This window comes from Neolamprologus multifasciatus, chromosome 1 (assembly GCF_963576455.1).
Source record: "Neolamprologus multifasciatus chromosome 1, fNeoMul1.2, whole genome shotgun sequence".
Taxonomy (NCBI): domain Eukaryota; kingdom Metazoa; phylum Chordata; class Actinopteri; order Cichliformes; family Cichlidae; genus Neolamprologus; species Neolamprologus multifasciatus.
In genome coordinates this window covers 23920440-23938095 of record NC_140439.1, presented here as the reverse complement: position 1 = coordinate 23938095, position 17656 = coordinate 23920440, and the positions used below count along the sequence as shown (strand labels likewise).

The 17656-nt window shown below is 41.1% G+C and overlaps 1 protein-coding gene across 1 annotated transcript in view; it reads left to right on the top strand.

Annotated features, from left to right (window-relative positions):
- The window catches only part of elp4 (elongator acetyltransferase complex subunit 4), a 53459-nt gene that overhangs the window by 12912 nt on the left and 22891 nt on the right, over positions 1-17656 (top strand). Inside the window, exons 6-9 of the mRNA XM_085167354.1 lie at positions 1344-1428; positions 4244-4432; positions 7713-7821; positions 10066-10172. Of these exons, the coding sequence (XP_085023480.1) occupies positions 1344-1428; positions 4244-4432; positions 7713-7821; positions 10066-10172 (490 nt within the window). The remainder of the gene's footprint in view (positions 1-1343; positions 1429-4243; positions 4433-7712; positions 7822-10065; positions 10173-17656) is intronic.

The following is a 17656-nucleotide window of genomic DNA, read 5'->3' as shown; positions in this document are numbered from 1 at the left end:
GCCCCAGTATTAACACACATGCATGTGCTTACATACACAGTGCATTGCACATGCACATGTACCACACAAACTCCTAAGCAGGCTACCCCCCCTTGCACGTGTCCAAAGCCCCATGTTGATACCCTAGCTGTTAAATTGCTTCGTTTCACTTGAAGGCATAATTGGCACAAATTGCTCTCTAGGTGATACAGATCCTGTTGTTTAAGACCAAGCATCCCCGTTCTCTCCTCTTTTCTTCCCTTGCTGAAATAGGAACGCTGAGATAAAGAAGCTTCCCTGTGCATGATCCTAATTAGCTGACGCACTAGCCCCTGTAGCTAAGCACCTAGACCTTTTTGGTACCTGAATGAGGGCTGCTCAGTAGGGGTAGCTAAAACACAATGCTGCCTCTCACAATGGCTGCCAACCAGTAGCAACCTCCTCAACTACATGTCACACCATCCCAGCCCCCTACCTCAGAGCTGGGGCATGGGCAGAGAGGCCGTGGAGGGTAGGTGTCCCTCTTTCACCAAGCCAGCTCTATCATTAGCCACAGCGGGGTCAGGAGGCACCATTGTTGTGTTGAATAACTGAAATAGAGTACATGGATATACTTGGCCAAGTGTAATCAACACGAGTGTGTATTACTGTTCTTTATACATGGCTATTGGCGTGTGACCAATCTATGTGTATCAGCTTTTGTAGCCTGCAGGTCGAATTGACAACTGACATAGCAGCCCAGTGTGAGTTACCACAGAGTGGTCATTACAATGGTGGGGCGTTCTTAAGTGGAGGGTCTTGTGTAAAAAGATGGGGTTAACATTCCTGTCGGCCATCCTATAGACACACGGAAGTCCCTTGATTGTTGCTAAATGTTGCTCTGATAACACTGTATGCCCTTTGACAGTGGTGCACATCTTACCCCTGATTACACCCAAAATGCTGTTCCCTGTTAATTTTAGATATCAACCCATTAATTCTCCTGTCCTTCTCACGTATCATCTTTGCTGTGCGTATGTTTGTGCATATGCGCGTCTCATCTGTCTATCTGTCTGTCTCGGCACAATCAGATCCTCAGGGAGCTGACAGAGAACCAGTCATGTTGTAATTTAATCAACCAAATAAATTAATTGGATCTCTTGATATGGATCATCTGTCTGCTTCAGTGGCCACAGAAAAGCACAGTCAGGAAGAACATGCTGCAGTCATAGACGATTAAACTACTGCGGTGATAGGCTTGGCCCAGTTTTATCAAAATAGTCTCAGTGACAATTTACATATATTAAATAACCCTTTTGTGTTCTCTTTCTGGGTGTCTGCTTCACTGTTCCCATTCTTTCTGCCCTACCCTGTGCTCTCTCTAGTCGCATGATTGAGTCTTACTCTGCATTGCTGAAGTCCCTTCAAGAGGTCATACACAGAGAAGGCTTTGATTTGTCTACCCCCATGGTAAGAACCAGTATTATATCTGTTTTGTATCTGTTTCATTTGAGAGTCTGAAAATGGATGATTTTGCAATTACAGTTTGTATTTTCAATTATTGCAGCCCGTCCCTTCAACAAAAACATCTAATACACATAGCAAGATGTAACTCTATGGGTTTACTTTTTTGGCTAAAACTGTAAACAAAACAATTGAATAAAAATATGATCCACTTTAGGTGACCGATCCTTCAGTTTTAAATTTGCTCCTTTCTGCCCATTCAACCAGTTGCAGCCTTTAAAATGTTCAAAGAAACACTTATCAGTGCTGGGTGATCCAAATCTCTGTGATATAACCTAAACCATGTTTCGTGTGCATTATAGTTTATGTTCAGTGTATGGCAACGATGCTGAACTCTGAAACTGTACCAGGTTACAAATACCACGTCTTAAGATCACTTTTAATTACAAGCTATTGTTCATATAAATGTTTGTTACAAGCACTGGAGTAGCACAGAGGGAGATACTAGATCTGCATCTGTGACCCCAAACTTTTTTGTCACATTTGAACCACTACTTGAGCCTGTTTACCTCTTTCTCACCTGCTCAGGTTGACCTCACCTGTGTGTTCCCAGCTGTGTGTCTTATCTTTGACATAAATCTTCTGAATAATCACCGGTCCTCTTCAGAGTGCCAGAAGCATTTGTGGCCTTATCTACCTCACTTTCCATGCTTGTTTATTAAATGTCCTACTGTTAATTTAAAACAATACTTGATAAGTAGTGTTCATACACAAAAGCATGTAAACTCTATTATTTGTGATCCAGTGCGTGCATATGCATGTATGAACACACACATATGTGCACGCCTTATTCACCTACATTCTGTGACCCCTCTGCTTGTCACCTGGAGCCACCTCTCCCCCGCTGTCATTCACGCACAAGATTTACCTCCCCTACCCCCCACTTTCCCTCCCCAAGCGCTGTCAATCACACACCAGATTAACTGCTGACATCATTAAAGCAGTGTGGCCGCCCGATGTGCTGTTGGCACAGTCCAGGAATGCAGACTAGCACAGGGCGACATGGGCACACACAGAAAAAAGGCCAGTATGGATGATAGTGTGTATGCATCTTTATGTTGATTTGTTTATCTGCTTTTGGGAGACTGCTCATATTGTTTAATATAAATTGTAAATAACAGATTACAATGTTGATTAATCTTCCTGTGCATGTTTTTGGTGGATTCCGTTGAGTTGTGTGAGTTGTGTGAGCCTCCACAAACACTGGCTGCTTAGGTCGGGGTTCCGGGCTTGTTGTAGTCTATATGGCTGGCTACTGGCTGGACCTTATTGGCATTGTTCCCTGATTTTTCTATAGGCTTAACTATAGGAGTTAAGTTTGGCCTCCCCTGCTAATGTTGCCACAGCAACACTGATGTTACCACAGCTCCCCCCTGCTGGGCTGCACATAGAAATAAATTTCTTTCTTTTTTTCTTTTTTTTTGCCTGTCCCATTTGGTTCTTTAGCCGTCAGAATTGTTGTCTGAAGACCAACAAGGATACCCAATGGATTTACTTTGCCAAATGGATCATCACGGCCTTGCCGTATTGGTCCATTTGATCAACCTTTGTTGTTATTATTTATTTTATTTTATTTTCAGTTGTTACAGACGGGACAGACATGACTGAGGGATAGGAAAGGGAGAAAGAAAGATGAAGGAAAAGAAAAAGAGAAGGGAAGAGGGACAGTGAGAAAGGGCACTTAAAAAGAGAAAGAAGAGAAAAAAAATCTCCTGGATCAGAAATAAATTTCTAATTCTGTGTCCCACAAAACCTGTGATTGAAGAGACTGCTCAACAAAGAAAGTGACTTAAGGGAAGCGCACATAAAACTCATATTTAGGCATCGTAAGGTATAGAAATGAAGCACTGGTGGTGAATAACATGAGTCAACATGAGTTGACTATAAAAAAATCTCCCAGAAACAATGGGGTTTATTTTTCTAAGATCCCTGTGATTCTGCTCCAGACCCAAATGAAGCTTAGGTCATGTTGTCGGGAGAGGAAGCAGGAGGGAGTGGGGCAGAGGAGATTTCGGGAGGGTTGAGATAATAGAGGGGGAGGGATAAAGAAGAGAAGAGACTGGGGGACAAAAGCAAAAAGTGAGCAGATTTTAGGCCAAGACTTTGTTAATCACTTTTGGCTCTCACCTCAGTAATTAGGAGCCATCCTTACGAAACCCCAAATAAAAGGCAATTGTACTAAAGGCTAAAAAACTCTCACACTTTGGACAGGCTCCTCCATTCTTTCAGTTTCAGTGATATATATATCCCACCACTGTTTGGCCACTTTTTTTCTTTGCCCATGAGAGTGGGTTACCGTTGATCTCTTGTAGTGAGGTGGGGGGGGGGGGGGGGGGGGTTTCAAGGGAAGGCACTCCACCCTTACCCAGGCCCCCTTGGCTGCAGCGCATCACTGTGGTGCCAAGAATGTGCTGGAGTTTCTGGGTGGCGGCCATATTGGAAGCCTGTCTGACAGGTCCATTGTGCGTGTGTCAGATGGCTTCTGTGATTGGGCAGTTGTGTCCAGTCACGTTTGGGCACTGTGTTCCAATTGTCTGTGCTGGTAAGCAGACTGTCCATTCGCTCTCTTCCAAAGTTTGGGAATACTACCCAAGGCCATTTACTGAAATCATTTAAAAGCGGTTCTCAGATAATGTTCAGAAGCAGTGTTATTGCAATCGACTGTACTGTAAAAGAAAACACATTTGCACGACTCTTTCTTGAATATTTTCTGTATTTCTGACCCTGTTTTTTTCTCTTTTGTTTTTGTTTTATCTTATAGTCCATGTCTCGTAATATCTTGCGTGTTGGGCTTCACTCTCTTGGGTCAGCTTTGTGGAATGATGACCTGAGTTGCCACGACGACCCCATGCATAGCCACGCCTTGACTACCTTTCTTTATGGACTGCGTGCCTTACTGAGGTCATCACTGTCAGTTGCAGTAGTTACTGTTCCTTCTCATCTTATTCAGGTAAAACACTGGTTGACATGTGTAAACAATTAAACATAGTTGAGAATCTCTTTTTGAAAGAGGTTTGTCGCTAGTTTTATTACGTGCAAAAACATTTATTCTTGTGTCTCTTTCCTCCAGTGGGATGTTTTAAACTTGATTTGATTATGTCTTTTTTATTAGTAGAGTGCATAGTATGAAGTCTTTTGTACTGTGTCATCCTCCTGACCCTGTAGTTCAGTGTCACCTTGGTATGACTCAGGCCACTTCCTGGAAGCCATGCTTTTGCAGCAAACACAGTCAGTTGCATACTTATTTTAAAGGCCTTTGAATCTGTGAGGCGGTTTATGGTGCTGTTTTTAAAATTAGAGTTTTAAGCAGAGTGTGAGCCTGTGTATGCATTTTATTATCTTACTAATATTAGTCCTTGCAGTTGCGAGTTGTAAGTGTAAATCTTGGGAGGAGGTGGGTGGTGTGGTTAGGCAATTGGGGGGAGTCCACGTGCATGCGCCTGTGTCCAGTCTGGCCTCTCAGTGTGAAGATGGAGTCATCTGCTGAGGCATATGGCAAACCACAGCCCTCCCCCAGACAGTCAACCACAGAAGCACACTCACCAGAAAAGCCATCTGAGACTTTCTGCCAAAATGTTTCAACCTGCCCACTCTTTTACTGTAACACCCTACTTTCTTACTCACTCACTCAATCACAAGAGCATGAAAACACTGTTATTTCGGAGCCTTTTATACAAAGATATAGGTCAGTAACTTACAGAACAGCTGTGTTGTCATAACTTGCTCTGGCTCCAGGCCTATATGTGCTCACTGCACAGCGGCCTTGGCCTAGTCAAAAAAAGGTAGAGTGGCTAACTAGCAGATGTCAGCTGTGGTGGGAGCGGTCCCCCTGTCCCACTCTGGCCAAGCTTCCAAACCCTTAATCTGTCCCCTCCCCCTCCTCCACCCTGGGGAGAGAAGTGAATGAGTTGGAGAAGAACAGGAGAGGAGATTTTGGACTGAATCAGGTGTTCAGTAACTAAGCCAACATAGAGGTAATTAGGGCTATGTGACCTTATTATTAGTTATATAATTTAGTTATACAATTAATGTGAATTTCATTCACTCAGTAAAGTGATTAATCATTTGAAGGCAGTGGTGTGTAAAACCTACTCACTTCAAACTGATAACAGAAATTAGTTTGACATGGTAGAAGAGTTTTTTTGTGCCAGAGCATTTCTTAAATAGTTATAATGGAGAAGGTATGGCCTCTGGAAAACTGTCTAGACTAGTAGCAATGGGCTACCTGGCCAAGGCTCTATTAGTCTTGGCCAGCTAGCCCACTGCTGCTAGCCTACAATACTCAATACATTATTGAACAGCTTGGGAAGCTGAACAACTCACTGAAAGCCTACTCACAGCAGCCCGGTGCTACAATCCATCTGAAATATTAATTAAGCACGTCTTAGCCTGGTTCCCCTCAATCTTACTTGGTCCTGCTACCACACCCATCCTACACACAAATGTAAAGTTCACAGTCTTCCCCATAATGCATCTATACTCTTATCTATACTCACCTGGTGCTCAGGCTAACACGTTGTCCTGATTGACGTAAATATTGCAGCTCGTCCAGAAAGATGTCCACATAGCCTCTACACCATTTATATAAGCTGCAGTCTTACCTATGAATATAACACTTGCCTATTCTTGTCATTCTGAAGAGCAGAGCAGTTTTTTCAGTTGTAAAATAACTCCTGTTACTGACTTTATTTCTTTGCATATCTTCAAGAGAATATTTCATATTTTCATTTTGTTCAACTTTTGATCATCAGAAAGTCATCTTTAACTCACTCAGACTGATTTGGGATCATATTAATAAGATTGTTTACTTGCTATTTCTGCAGTCTAATAGTTGATGACATGTATACCCAGTGGCATTAGTTGTATGCCATTGAGTCAAACAGCCAAATGAAAACAACAATAGCTGTAATGTTGCAGCATAAGGTGAACATTGGGCCCTCTCTGTGACCTGTCAGACAGTGGTCATCAGCTGAAGCTGAGGGTTTCAGAGGAATTGCACTGACATAATCTGAATTTATTGAGGTAGCATAGAGTTTAATTACAGGACTCAAACGAGTCTTGTTACAGCCCTTTATTAATTATAAATAGCATATAAAGAATTATATTCAGCAGGGGGGAGCATTTCTTTTATTGCTTTAAAAACTCAAGAAGCTGAGGCGCATGTGCGTGTCTTACCGACCTCATTCTGCCCTGTTGCTATTAAATTGAGCTGCTGTATGTGGAAAGTTTGAAATAAATCCCTCCTTGATAAGGAATCTAATCTATCTATTTATGTGCACACAGAAGAGTTATAATCCTCCAAACAGATTTGTACAGATAAAGTTTTTCATGGGCTATCGCTCAGATAATGAGTCATATTGTGCCATTAGTGTTTTTAATAATGTGTTGAATAATGCTTATCGAAACTCTCGAATTGGCTGTAATTGCTGCACGAGTGACTTCAGATTCTCTGTAAGTGCTGGTGGTATTGACTGGTAGGATATGCATACTTTAAAAGTAGGACAAAAATGAAAAGGAAGAAGAAAGAGTGGGGAAAAGACATGAAGGCATGAAAACTGCATTAGGCGGTGGCAGCCAACACAGAGAGAGGATGTGAATGATTCAGGAGGCAAAGGGATTAATAATGCAGGACTCCCTCTCCCCCTATGTCCCAATGTCCCTCTCTCTTCCTCCCTTTCACTCTTTTACCCTCTGCCTCCACCCTTTTGTATATTCCTTCCTCATTCTTTTTCTCTACTGTATTCAGCCCTAATTTGTCCACTTTATTGTCAAGTCACTGAGCAAACCAGTAGGGGGAGCTATCCACTCCAAGCCTATGTTACTTCTCAAACTTCTCCCCAGTCCTCCCCTGCTGGGTGCAGGTTTAAGTTTGTGCACCAGCTATCCAGCTATAAGCTTTTTCGTAAAACATTTGATGAAATCAAATATTTACAGTGTGGCACATTTTCCCATGCTTTTCTCTCTCTCTTTTTTTTTTCTTCAAATCTATGACTTAAGGTTTATCTCCATTTGTTTGCCCCATCACTACTTTCCCTTCTATCCCTCATCACATTCACATAAGCCATGGGCAGAAATGACCTGGTCACAGGAAATGATGACCTAATTTAATTGAAACTCTGATGGCCCGTCAGGAGGCTTTTAATTACCTGATAATGTTCTGTGTGTCTTTCCCCCTCCCTCCCTCCCTCCCTCCCTCCCTCCCTCAATCTTGGTCTGTCTCTGTCCTACAGGACCGGGCTCTAATGGGCAACATTACCAGGCTATGTGACAATGCCATAGCCTTGGAATCATTCAAAGGCTCTGAGAGAGAGACCAACCCTCTCTACAAAGACTACCATGGTAAGAACACACACGCTTATCTTTCTGTCTCTTTTCCATCAAATACACACACATACATACAGGCAGTGCATTAAGGCTGAGGCTGGGCTGTGGATGGAGGCAGGGCAGCCCCCTTGCAGGCCAGACTGTCAGTGCGCGTTAGTGTGCTGCTGCTCAATCAGACGTGCTCCTCAGTAGACAGGCCGGGGGGGATTCAGCTGCCACGCTGTACCCCCTCTCCCTCGCACCCACTGCCCCCACCCTCCATCCCTGCCTCCCCCCTCCAGCAGAGCCTCTCTCCCTCTCGCCTCGCCCACTCTCATCCCCAGTCCCATACCCCTGAGGCTCTGGAGCAGAGCAGACCAACACTGGGGAATCGATATTCTCACCATCACTCTCTCTTCCTCTCTGCCTCTATCGCTCTATCCCTCGGTCAATGTCTCCGTGGCCAGCATGCTCTGCTAATAAATGGAGGGCAAGGCTTTCAGTAGGGGAAAGGACACTGGTAAGGGACACTTGGAGAGAAAGAAATAAGGAAACACGAAGGGAGGGCAGGCACCGTAGTTTGTGTTTGCGTTCCTCGTCCTCACCATCACTTTTTCTGTACAGTTTCATCTTTCCCTCTTTCTCCAGCATGTTTTCCTCTTTTCTGTCACTCTATCACACCCTCCACGCATAAAGGTCAGTTTAAGCGAGTTGGGTATTTTTAGCAGTGCCTCTCGAACTCTCCCACTCACTCTTGCGCTTTTCCTCTCACCCCCCCTCCACCCCCCCACCCCCCCCTCGTGTTATACGGCCCTAGTTGTGACAGATGAAGGGATGAGATTGAAAACATTCAATGGCAGATTTTGTTTTCATCCAACAGCATGTTTTATTTAGATCACACATCCCAGCAGTGATCACATTCCTCTGCGTTGTGAGGGCAGGTGGCTTTTCAGCTTTTGCAACATGAGTGTGAGGATGTATAATTTTTTTTAATGATTTTGTTTTGCAAAACCAAAACAGAACGTTCTTTTTAATTTGCAGTTAATATTGTTTGCACACCTTGTTCAAATATATGTTTGCCCTGTTCAACCAGCCAGAGAATCTCTGGTTGGGTTATGAAATACATTTACGTGTACAATTGTTTTGATGTGTGTTCATGAGTGCAAACGCATCTGGTACGAGTGTGAGAGTGTGCGTGCGGATGCGCGTGCGTGTTTGCGGCAGCAGTTGAGGGCTGCTCAAAGCATGCTGGGAAGCCTGTCACTGCAAATCAGGCAAGGGGAAATCACCCAAGTGCACAGAGGAGAGAACCCACCATCCCCCACTTTTTATGTCTGTCTTCCTTTCTCCATTACTCCCTCGATCACTCCTTTTCTCTCTCACACTTATTTATACCTCCCTACTTTTACAGTATGTAACCAGTTTTAAGAAAACTGGGGTGAATGAATTGAGGACTAAGAGTGGGGGGGGGGGGGGAAAATCCACCAAAACTTTGTAAGAATCCGTAGCTTGCGTTTTTGTCTTGTGTCCTTATTGTTCTAGTATGTCCCAGTGTAAGTTGGCAAATTTTCATTCGCTCATACTCCAAATCATAGAAAAAGTCTAACATGCAGATATGTGAACAAAATACTTCTTCATTTCGGTCTGCCAATGACATTTACTCAGTATATTCTATTGCAGATTTAGTTGTTAGTAATTTTACATTTAATTTGTGCCTTAAATTTAATCCTCTTGTACAGATGCAAATTTTCAAAACAAACCCCCAAACTTTATAATGATCAGTTACACATTTAAAAGCCATTGCAAAACTCTGAAACATTCAAAAATATAATCTGTTACTAAAATACTAATCTGTAAAGACATGAAGACTTGCATTTACGAATGGATTTATCAAACTTAATATTAGTTTTTGCTGAGGTCAACGTGGGGTCACTAGCAATTTTTTATACAGCTCATACAGCTACTGCCTACATACTAAAACGTTACCTTGAAAGGTGCAGGAGAACAGCATTCTTCCAAAATAGGGGTATTGAGCATAATAATGAAGGTTAATTTCTTGCTAGTTGGTAGTAACTCAGTAAATCTGTAAAATGCTGTCACTTATTTTATGTTTATATAAAAAATGGCACGTGTGAGAAACACAATGGGGTTTTCTGTTGGCACAGTCAAATAAAATACACATGCTCTGTAATAAATGAAGTAGTAAGGCAGGAAGAAGTAAAGGAAGCTCTTACTTTGTGTGGTATTTCAGGTTTAATCTGCTCCCTCTTCCTTTCACAGGCCTGCTACACGTACGCCAAGTACCTTACCTGAACTGTCTGGCGAGCCAACTCCCTGACCACAAGGACCTGGCTTTTAAGCTCAAGAGAAAACAGTTCAGTATTGAGGTATGTTGTCAAAGGTACTCAGCATAACCAGGATCTATTTATTAAAAATACAGTATTCCAAGGGTTACACCCTGAACCCTTTTTTTTTTTGTTTTTCTTTCTTTTTTAAAAAAAATGTTTGAATTTTTTAGTTGCCCTGATTTTACCTCCCTGGTCTATTTTATTTGTAACCTGCCTTGTAGCCATTAACCTAAAACCAAAAGCGATGTCAATACAAAGTAATTATTTATTAAGAAAGATTACATTTGCTTCGTGCAGATGAGAACTCTCTCACGTAGGCGAAGCTCTGCCAACTTTTGTTTACTTTTGTCTGCTATTGGGTGACAAAATCAAAGGAGAAGCTATTGATTACACTCTGTTGCTACCACAGTTATTTGAGTGTAATGCCAAGAGGCAACAAAGTGAGAAAAATCCATCTATAATCATAAATACACAATACTGCTTCTGCTGCTTATGACAGTTAATTATGTAGTTTTCTATGTTATGTTGGGATTGCATTAATTTGTTACCAGCCATGACTCTGATCCAAGGATGTGACCCTGCATTAGTTTAGCACTCAGTACTTTTGTTTTTTAGCCACAAGAATGAGGCAACAGCAACAAACAGGGTTTGCAGAGAGAAAGAAAAGCTCTCAGATTGCGTGCTTACTCTAATAAGGAGCAACATTACCTTAATATGTAAGATAGCTTGAAATTCCAGTGTGACATCTAAAGACCCATTAGTGCATTTGCATGTATGACTTAAAATTAATTAGAGTATTAGTGCATGTTTCTAACATTTTATCCAGTATATTATATACACAAGAGAGCAAAATGATGTAATGAAGTGCAATACACCACCTATACCAACAACCACTGTGGCATCAATAATAGAAATTATGTAGAATTTAGAGTGGAAATGTTTTCTTGGATTGCATTTTATTTTACTGTGTGTACCTAGGTGATTGTATGGGCTTCTTCTTTCTTCATTCATTTTGATGTATGATTGATCATACTCTTTCTCTTTTGCGCGATCACTCTCGGGCAGAGCAATCAGTCTGTCACTGAGCTGCCACTCCAGAGAGAAATTAAGGGGCCCTCCTCTTAGCTCAGCCTCATGATTGGTCCTCATTACATTATCATTACCTTATCACACCCTCTGGTCCATGGCTCTTAGTGACTCCTATTGTTTCAGCCAGGGTTTGTAGGGGAGGAGAGAAATGCCTGTGCCACCCCCAAACTTCCCTCCATCTTATGGTCAATCCTTTCTCATTTTTTTGCTCGCCTTAACTGTCCTTCCAACCCTTTCTTCTGTCTGACCCAATCCCTCCTCCTTTCTCTGATTTCCCCAACATACCACTCCAGTGATTTATTAGGTTTGTAAAAGTCAAGATAGTTATCCTAAATGGTCTTTTAATTAGGCTCTGTATTGGGCAGGCCAGGAGTTCAGAGGCCTAGAGAATCCCAGTAGCTCTGTGGGGCCTGGATCCCCTGTCATATATTCCAGCAGCACATTGTTAAGACCAAGCTTTGTCTGCCTTTCTTGTTTAAGGAGCTTTATTGAAGTTTTTTGCTGAGTGGGAGTCATACTCTTGCGCTGCCCATATGGAAAAGAAATAGTAAAAACTTATAAAAGACTTGCATAAGATTAGGCTTACTTAATATAGTGAATCATATAAGGCTTATATGATTCACTCATGAAAGTGGCCACTTTCTCATTACTTTCATATATTCTTTTAGGAAGTATCCAAAACATACAAGTTTCATTTATATAATTTTTCAAGGGATCTTATATCTGTTTTCACTCTTGTATGCTTTTTATATAAGTTACACACAAGACAGATACAAACTTTATAAGATTTATATTTATCTTTTCCATATGGGTGTCTTTATAACATATGCTTAAAACTTCTGCAATATCCACCTAGGATTTTTTTTAAGGATTGTAAAATGGATGCACTTGTTGACACAAGATCGTACTTAATATAAAATGTCAATCACAGTCCTATGAGACATTGCTATATGTTAGGGAATTTTCCAGAGAACATCGTATCACCAGTCATGCATCAAATCAGCCAAAACACATATTAGTCATTGTAATGCCCTATTATGTGGTTTGTGTTGTGTTCTCTGGCATTGTGATTCGCTGTCATTAATTTGTACATCATCTGAGTTAGAAATGTCACAAAGGTATGAATGCACATGCTCTTCCTTCACTGTTGCAGAGTATGGGTATATATGTCTACTGGTGTGCATCTCACACATACATTGCTCAGTGTATACTGTGTTTGACCTATTGGTTAACTGCCTCGGTGGGCCGCTGATTGACACATAAGATGGTGACTGGATTTTAAGCCCGGTGTCTGACGTGTGACAGCCCACACCATCCCTGCTAATCACCTCATTTACTCATGCTACAACTCTTCTGCCTGGAGCCACGTAATACAACATTTTCTCTACTGCTCAGTCTTCAACAGATCCATGTTGCTATGTACCTTTTTCAACTGTTGACTCATTTTCCATATATGAAAGGCACTGAATGCAGCAGCTTTCTATTTATCATCTATCTAGATTAATTTGCGATGCGGTGGTGGAAAGTGACAGATGATTGACAGTGCTACCTTCTCACCAGCTCGGTCAGGCAGCTGCATGTCTCCCCAACCACACATAGATTTGTCCTGGTAACTAATTTCTTAACTGCTGTTTGACTCATGTTTATATCCCCTAACATTTCTGGAACGCAGAAAGTGTTTGTTTGCCAGCTCACAGAGTGCAGGCATTATTTATAGGAAAGTAATCTTGTATTTATTAGTTTTGAATATATTTTTTAAATGGTGGATTTTGGTTTTAGCAAATAAATTCCCCCATTCCTCAATCAGTGTTCTGTTGGTTCTTTTTTTAAGGTCACCACGATAGCTCATGATGTTTCTCAGAGTTCAAGCTGCGGTTGATGAGCAGTTATTAGCCACGATGCCTGAAGCCAGAATTAACCCGTGGCCCTGTCTGAGCAGGTAGAGGAGTGTTAGGTGTTTAAGAGATTAACACATACTCAGAGAGACAAACAATACTTGCTCTCACACACATACAGATATTGACATTCATGCAATGGCACAAGCAAATATGTATTGGGAAATGCGGACACGCCTTAATTGTTAGACACTTTCTGAAAACATGCAATGTGTGTGAGAATTTTCCCAGTCACTCAGCTAATACAGGCTTCTGTCAGTGGTTTCACAAGGGAAGATGCTTTAAGGATGAAGCCCTGAAGAATGTAGATAGTACGCAATTACATTCTCTTTACCTTTGTTTGACCCTTTAAACTGACAGGCAGTGTGCCCGTGGGGTACTGGGGTGCCAGAGATAGGTCACGGGGTCAAATACGCCATAAGACAAGGATTTATGTCAAATTAGTCCTCCATTAGAGATGCTATGCGGAGATGTCTGTTGCTCTGACAAGTCATTTGCTATGGCTGTGTAGTGTATACATAGGAAAAGTTTCGTGTCATTGAGAACTGTTATATTTTTAGAGTATTTTGCATTATTATAAAGAGAAAGGAGTCAGTGAAAGGAAGCTGGTGAAGAAAGGATGACACATGATGACAAAGATCATATAAAATATAGGGATTACATCACAGTTTCTTACCTGTAATTATATTGCACATCCTGGTTCATTTGTATGACACCACTTTTTTGAGGTGTCAGTCCAAACCAGCCTCAGGGTCAACTAGAAATGGCTTAACCATTTCTGTCACCTATCAAGGTACAGGTAATATTAATTTCTGCTATTTACTTTGAAGGATAATAGAATAGAATAGAATAGAATAGAATAGAATAGAATAGAATAGAATAATCCTTTAATTGTCCCACAAGGGGAAAGACACATATACAACAAACAGGACACAGAACAGAAACATACACAATTTTTCTTACATATTTACATTAAGGATAATGGTTACTATAAACAGAGTACTATACAGTTATTAAATTAAATAAAAACATGATAGCTTCAGATTTTCTTTGGACTTTGGTTGCTTTTTCACTTATTTTCAGCACAAATACTTTTCATTCAGCCTCTTAATGTCGACCTATGACTTATTCAAGGATCAAAAAGGAACCTAACTAGAACTAGAAGGATGAAACAGTGTTTTGTCCGTACATGACAGACAACTTGTCAAAGAACTAATTTTAAATTGTATCTTTTGTCACATTGTTACGAGCGGTCTGTCAACATTTCATTTGTTTCCATTTTTTTTAAGCTGAATCAACAAAAAATTTCAAAGATAAAATCGTTTGACACATATGAAATAATATTTTTTCACCAACAAGGTGAAGTTCTAAGAGCTAGTAGCTGAAAATGACATATCTCAGCATGGTGTGCAGCGTGCCTTTAAAAAATCTGGGGAAACTGGACAAGTGGACAACAACAGAGCTAGCAGACCAAAAAATAAATTAAAAAAATCTACAGCAGTCGAACAGTATCTGAAAGTCGTGTCCTTGAGAAATGGCAAAAAATGCAGCAAAGACTTCTGTGGTCATTATGTGTAAAGGAGTTCAGGATAGAGGAAGAACATGGAGTGTCGACAGCTGTTTGTAAAACATGGTGAAGGCTCAGTTATGTTTGGGACTGCCCTTCAGCCACTGGTGTTGGAGGTTTTGAATGTCCTTCAAGAAGCCTGAAGAACAATTCCTTTTTGATTAGATTTTTCTATTATTTAAATCTCCATATATAAATGCTATTAAAAATGCAGAGTCTACCATATTTGAACTTTTTTTACACTATATTATATATTTACCTCTGACACTACCAACTCCTCTCTCCCAAAAACTTCTCAAGTTGTCCAAAAACCTTCCATCCCACATGACATGAACGTGAGTAGTTAACTTTTACGTGCGTTGGAGGAAAGCCACAAGATAGCAGAAAATAATATTAAGAGGATAATGATAGTGATGAAAAGAATAAGACTTGAGAAGAACGGGAAGACAAACTGAAAGAGTCCGAGGGAGGTGTATAGAGAAGGTTAATGTTTCTTGGCATGTCCTCAAAACGTCTTTAAGACAACGCCTGCGTCTGCCCCCTGTTGAAGCCTGTGGGTGCCAAGGGAAGGGTGTTAATGGACCTATGTGAGGAACAGAGCGAAGACTTGGAGAGGAGGGGGAAGGCATGAGCGGAGAGGAGCAGTTAAGTGATTCTCAGGTCAGGTCTAATTAAAATGAGGGCTTTTCCTCAGAGGCACCAAACCGTCTAAAAGGGACGGAAAGAAAGAATTGTAAAATACATAATGAATTCGACAGAGAACAAGCTTCAGGGCCTTGTTTTTACTTTTGTTTATATGGTTGTTTGTATTTGATGCCTAATCGTATATAAGACTCCCCAAGTCTCCAATAATGCCCAGTGTTAAAGATCAGAGAAAAGCCAATGCTGAGAAGAACAGAAATGGAGAAAGAGCTGAACCCAGTCATTTAATATTTACTTCCAATAGCAGATCATAGTGACGGTTCGTCGGATAAGAAAAGAAATCTGAAACAGTGGGCTTACAGGAATTCCTGAACCTATTAATGACACTGAAAACTCCATACACCTGCTTGTGATTCCCACATGTGGCTTGGGAGTCACGATCAGATGGGAATGGTACCCTTGGAATAATATTTCAGTTGAATTATTTATACTTCCTCCCTTGGTGCACATCAACCTCTGTTGCATTTGGGAATGAGGTGTGCTTATGGTTTGTGCGTGTATGAAAACGAGAGACACAATTTGGTGCAGGCCAGTCAGTGGCACGCCATCGCACCCCTCAGCTGAACAATATTCTCAACATACATCAGATTGTTATCTATTATTTAGCAGAGTTTTTATCTATTCTGCAAATGTGCGTGTGTCTTTGAGCCTAGCTCATACCGTGGCTGTGCTGAGTCTTGGGTGTGTGTGGATTGCAAAAATGTGCACTTTTTTTTTTTGTTTTTTTTTCTTAAGAGGTGTGGGGGGTTGTTTGTTTTTGGGTGCACTTGACATCCATGCGATTCAGGTTGTCTGCACAAGTTTATGTATTTATTAAATAGCGACCTTTGATAAATGTGTTAATTAAGACAAGCACAAACCTACAACCAAATCCACTCCACTAATGCCACAACAAATCAGCAGAGTTTTATGTGTGGGAGTGGAAATGTTACTCCCTGTAGTGCTATATGTGGTCTGCTGTGAAGTCACTGTAGCCAAGCTATTAAAGATGTGCTTGTGCAAGCAAGGTCAAGGTTCAGAAAATCACTAAGGACACTGGTTAAAACAGTCCAAATGAGCATTTTTTTTTCATTGTCCAGCACCTAGGGAGAAAAAGCAGTAGCAGTTGTGTTTGTTGTAGCCAAGTCAAAGCTCAGTGCGAGAATATTTGGGGCAGCCAAATGTGCTGCCCTCCATACCATATCAACAAAACGCCGAAACTTTTCTTTCAAACAGACAGTATTAAAGCAAAACAAAACAGGGCATATGTGCTCCTCCTGCCAGATTGAGTAAGAGTGTGGTCTGCTTGAACTCATCCTGGAAGTGAAGCTGTTTCATCAGTGAGCAGTGAACCCTTAACATGGTCCATGGACCACTCAGCCCCCATCAGACTAGACTGGCCACATTGGACTCAGACCTGATTAAAGTAGCCCTAGTTGTCTTCAGCTCCCATTAGAGAAAGGGAAAAAGGCTATAACATGTATGCCACCCCGCATCCATGGGGTCTTGTGGCACTATAGGGTATGTGTAAGCCTGTTCAAAAAGGGCTCGTATTAACATAATGGTAGTGACTGGAGAACTATAGGCCCTCTGGTGCTTATAAACTAAGTCTCACTGTATATTTGGCTTCTTCATTTTTATTTATTTTTTGTTATTTCCTATCTTTTTAAAGACCGTGTCTAATTTTGCCTTAGGTTTATGCACTTTCTGTGCAAGTCTTAAAAACTCTTTGCAAGAGTGTCAAGTTTGCCACTGTAAATTCTGATATTCCTTTTCCTCATAGTCAGGCACAATCCTGATTTTAAAAAATACAACAACAACCCCCCCCCCCCAAACAAACATACATCCAGCAGCATAAAAAATGTTCAGTGTAATTTCAGAGACCTCTGAATAAATAACTGCAATGGGTATGTTTTAAAATTTGCATGTAAAATTGAAAAGAGGTACATTTTGGTAATTTGTACTTTCAGAACTTTCAAACACATTAATCCAGATATAAACACTTAATATTACAGATATTCTGCATTCAAAACGTGTTCTTTCTAAACTTGCACAGAAAGACTGTTGCCATGATTATCGTTGGACAAAAAAATGCAAAAGGCAGTGGCTTTCTCATTTTAAATGAAATGGTGTCCTTCCTGCTGTTGGTCCGCAGAGAACGTTAAAATTGCCATCATGAGCACAAACGGCTCTATGGTTGGTGTGGTTCAAAGGTGGAATGTTGATCCGGAGCAGGAGCATCAAACTCAGGAAGGCAGTCTGCATGGGTCCTAAAAATAACTTTCCCACAC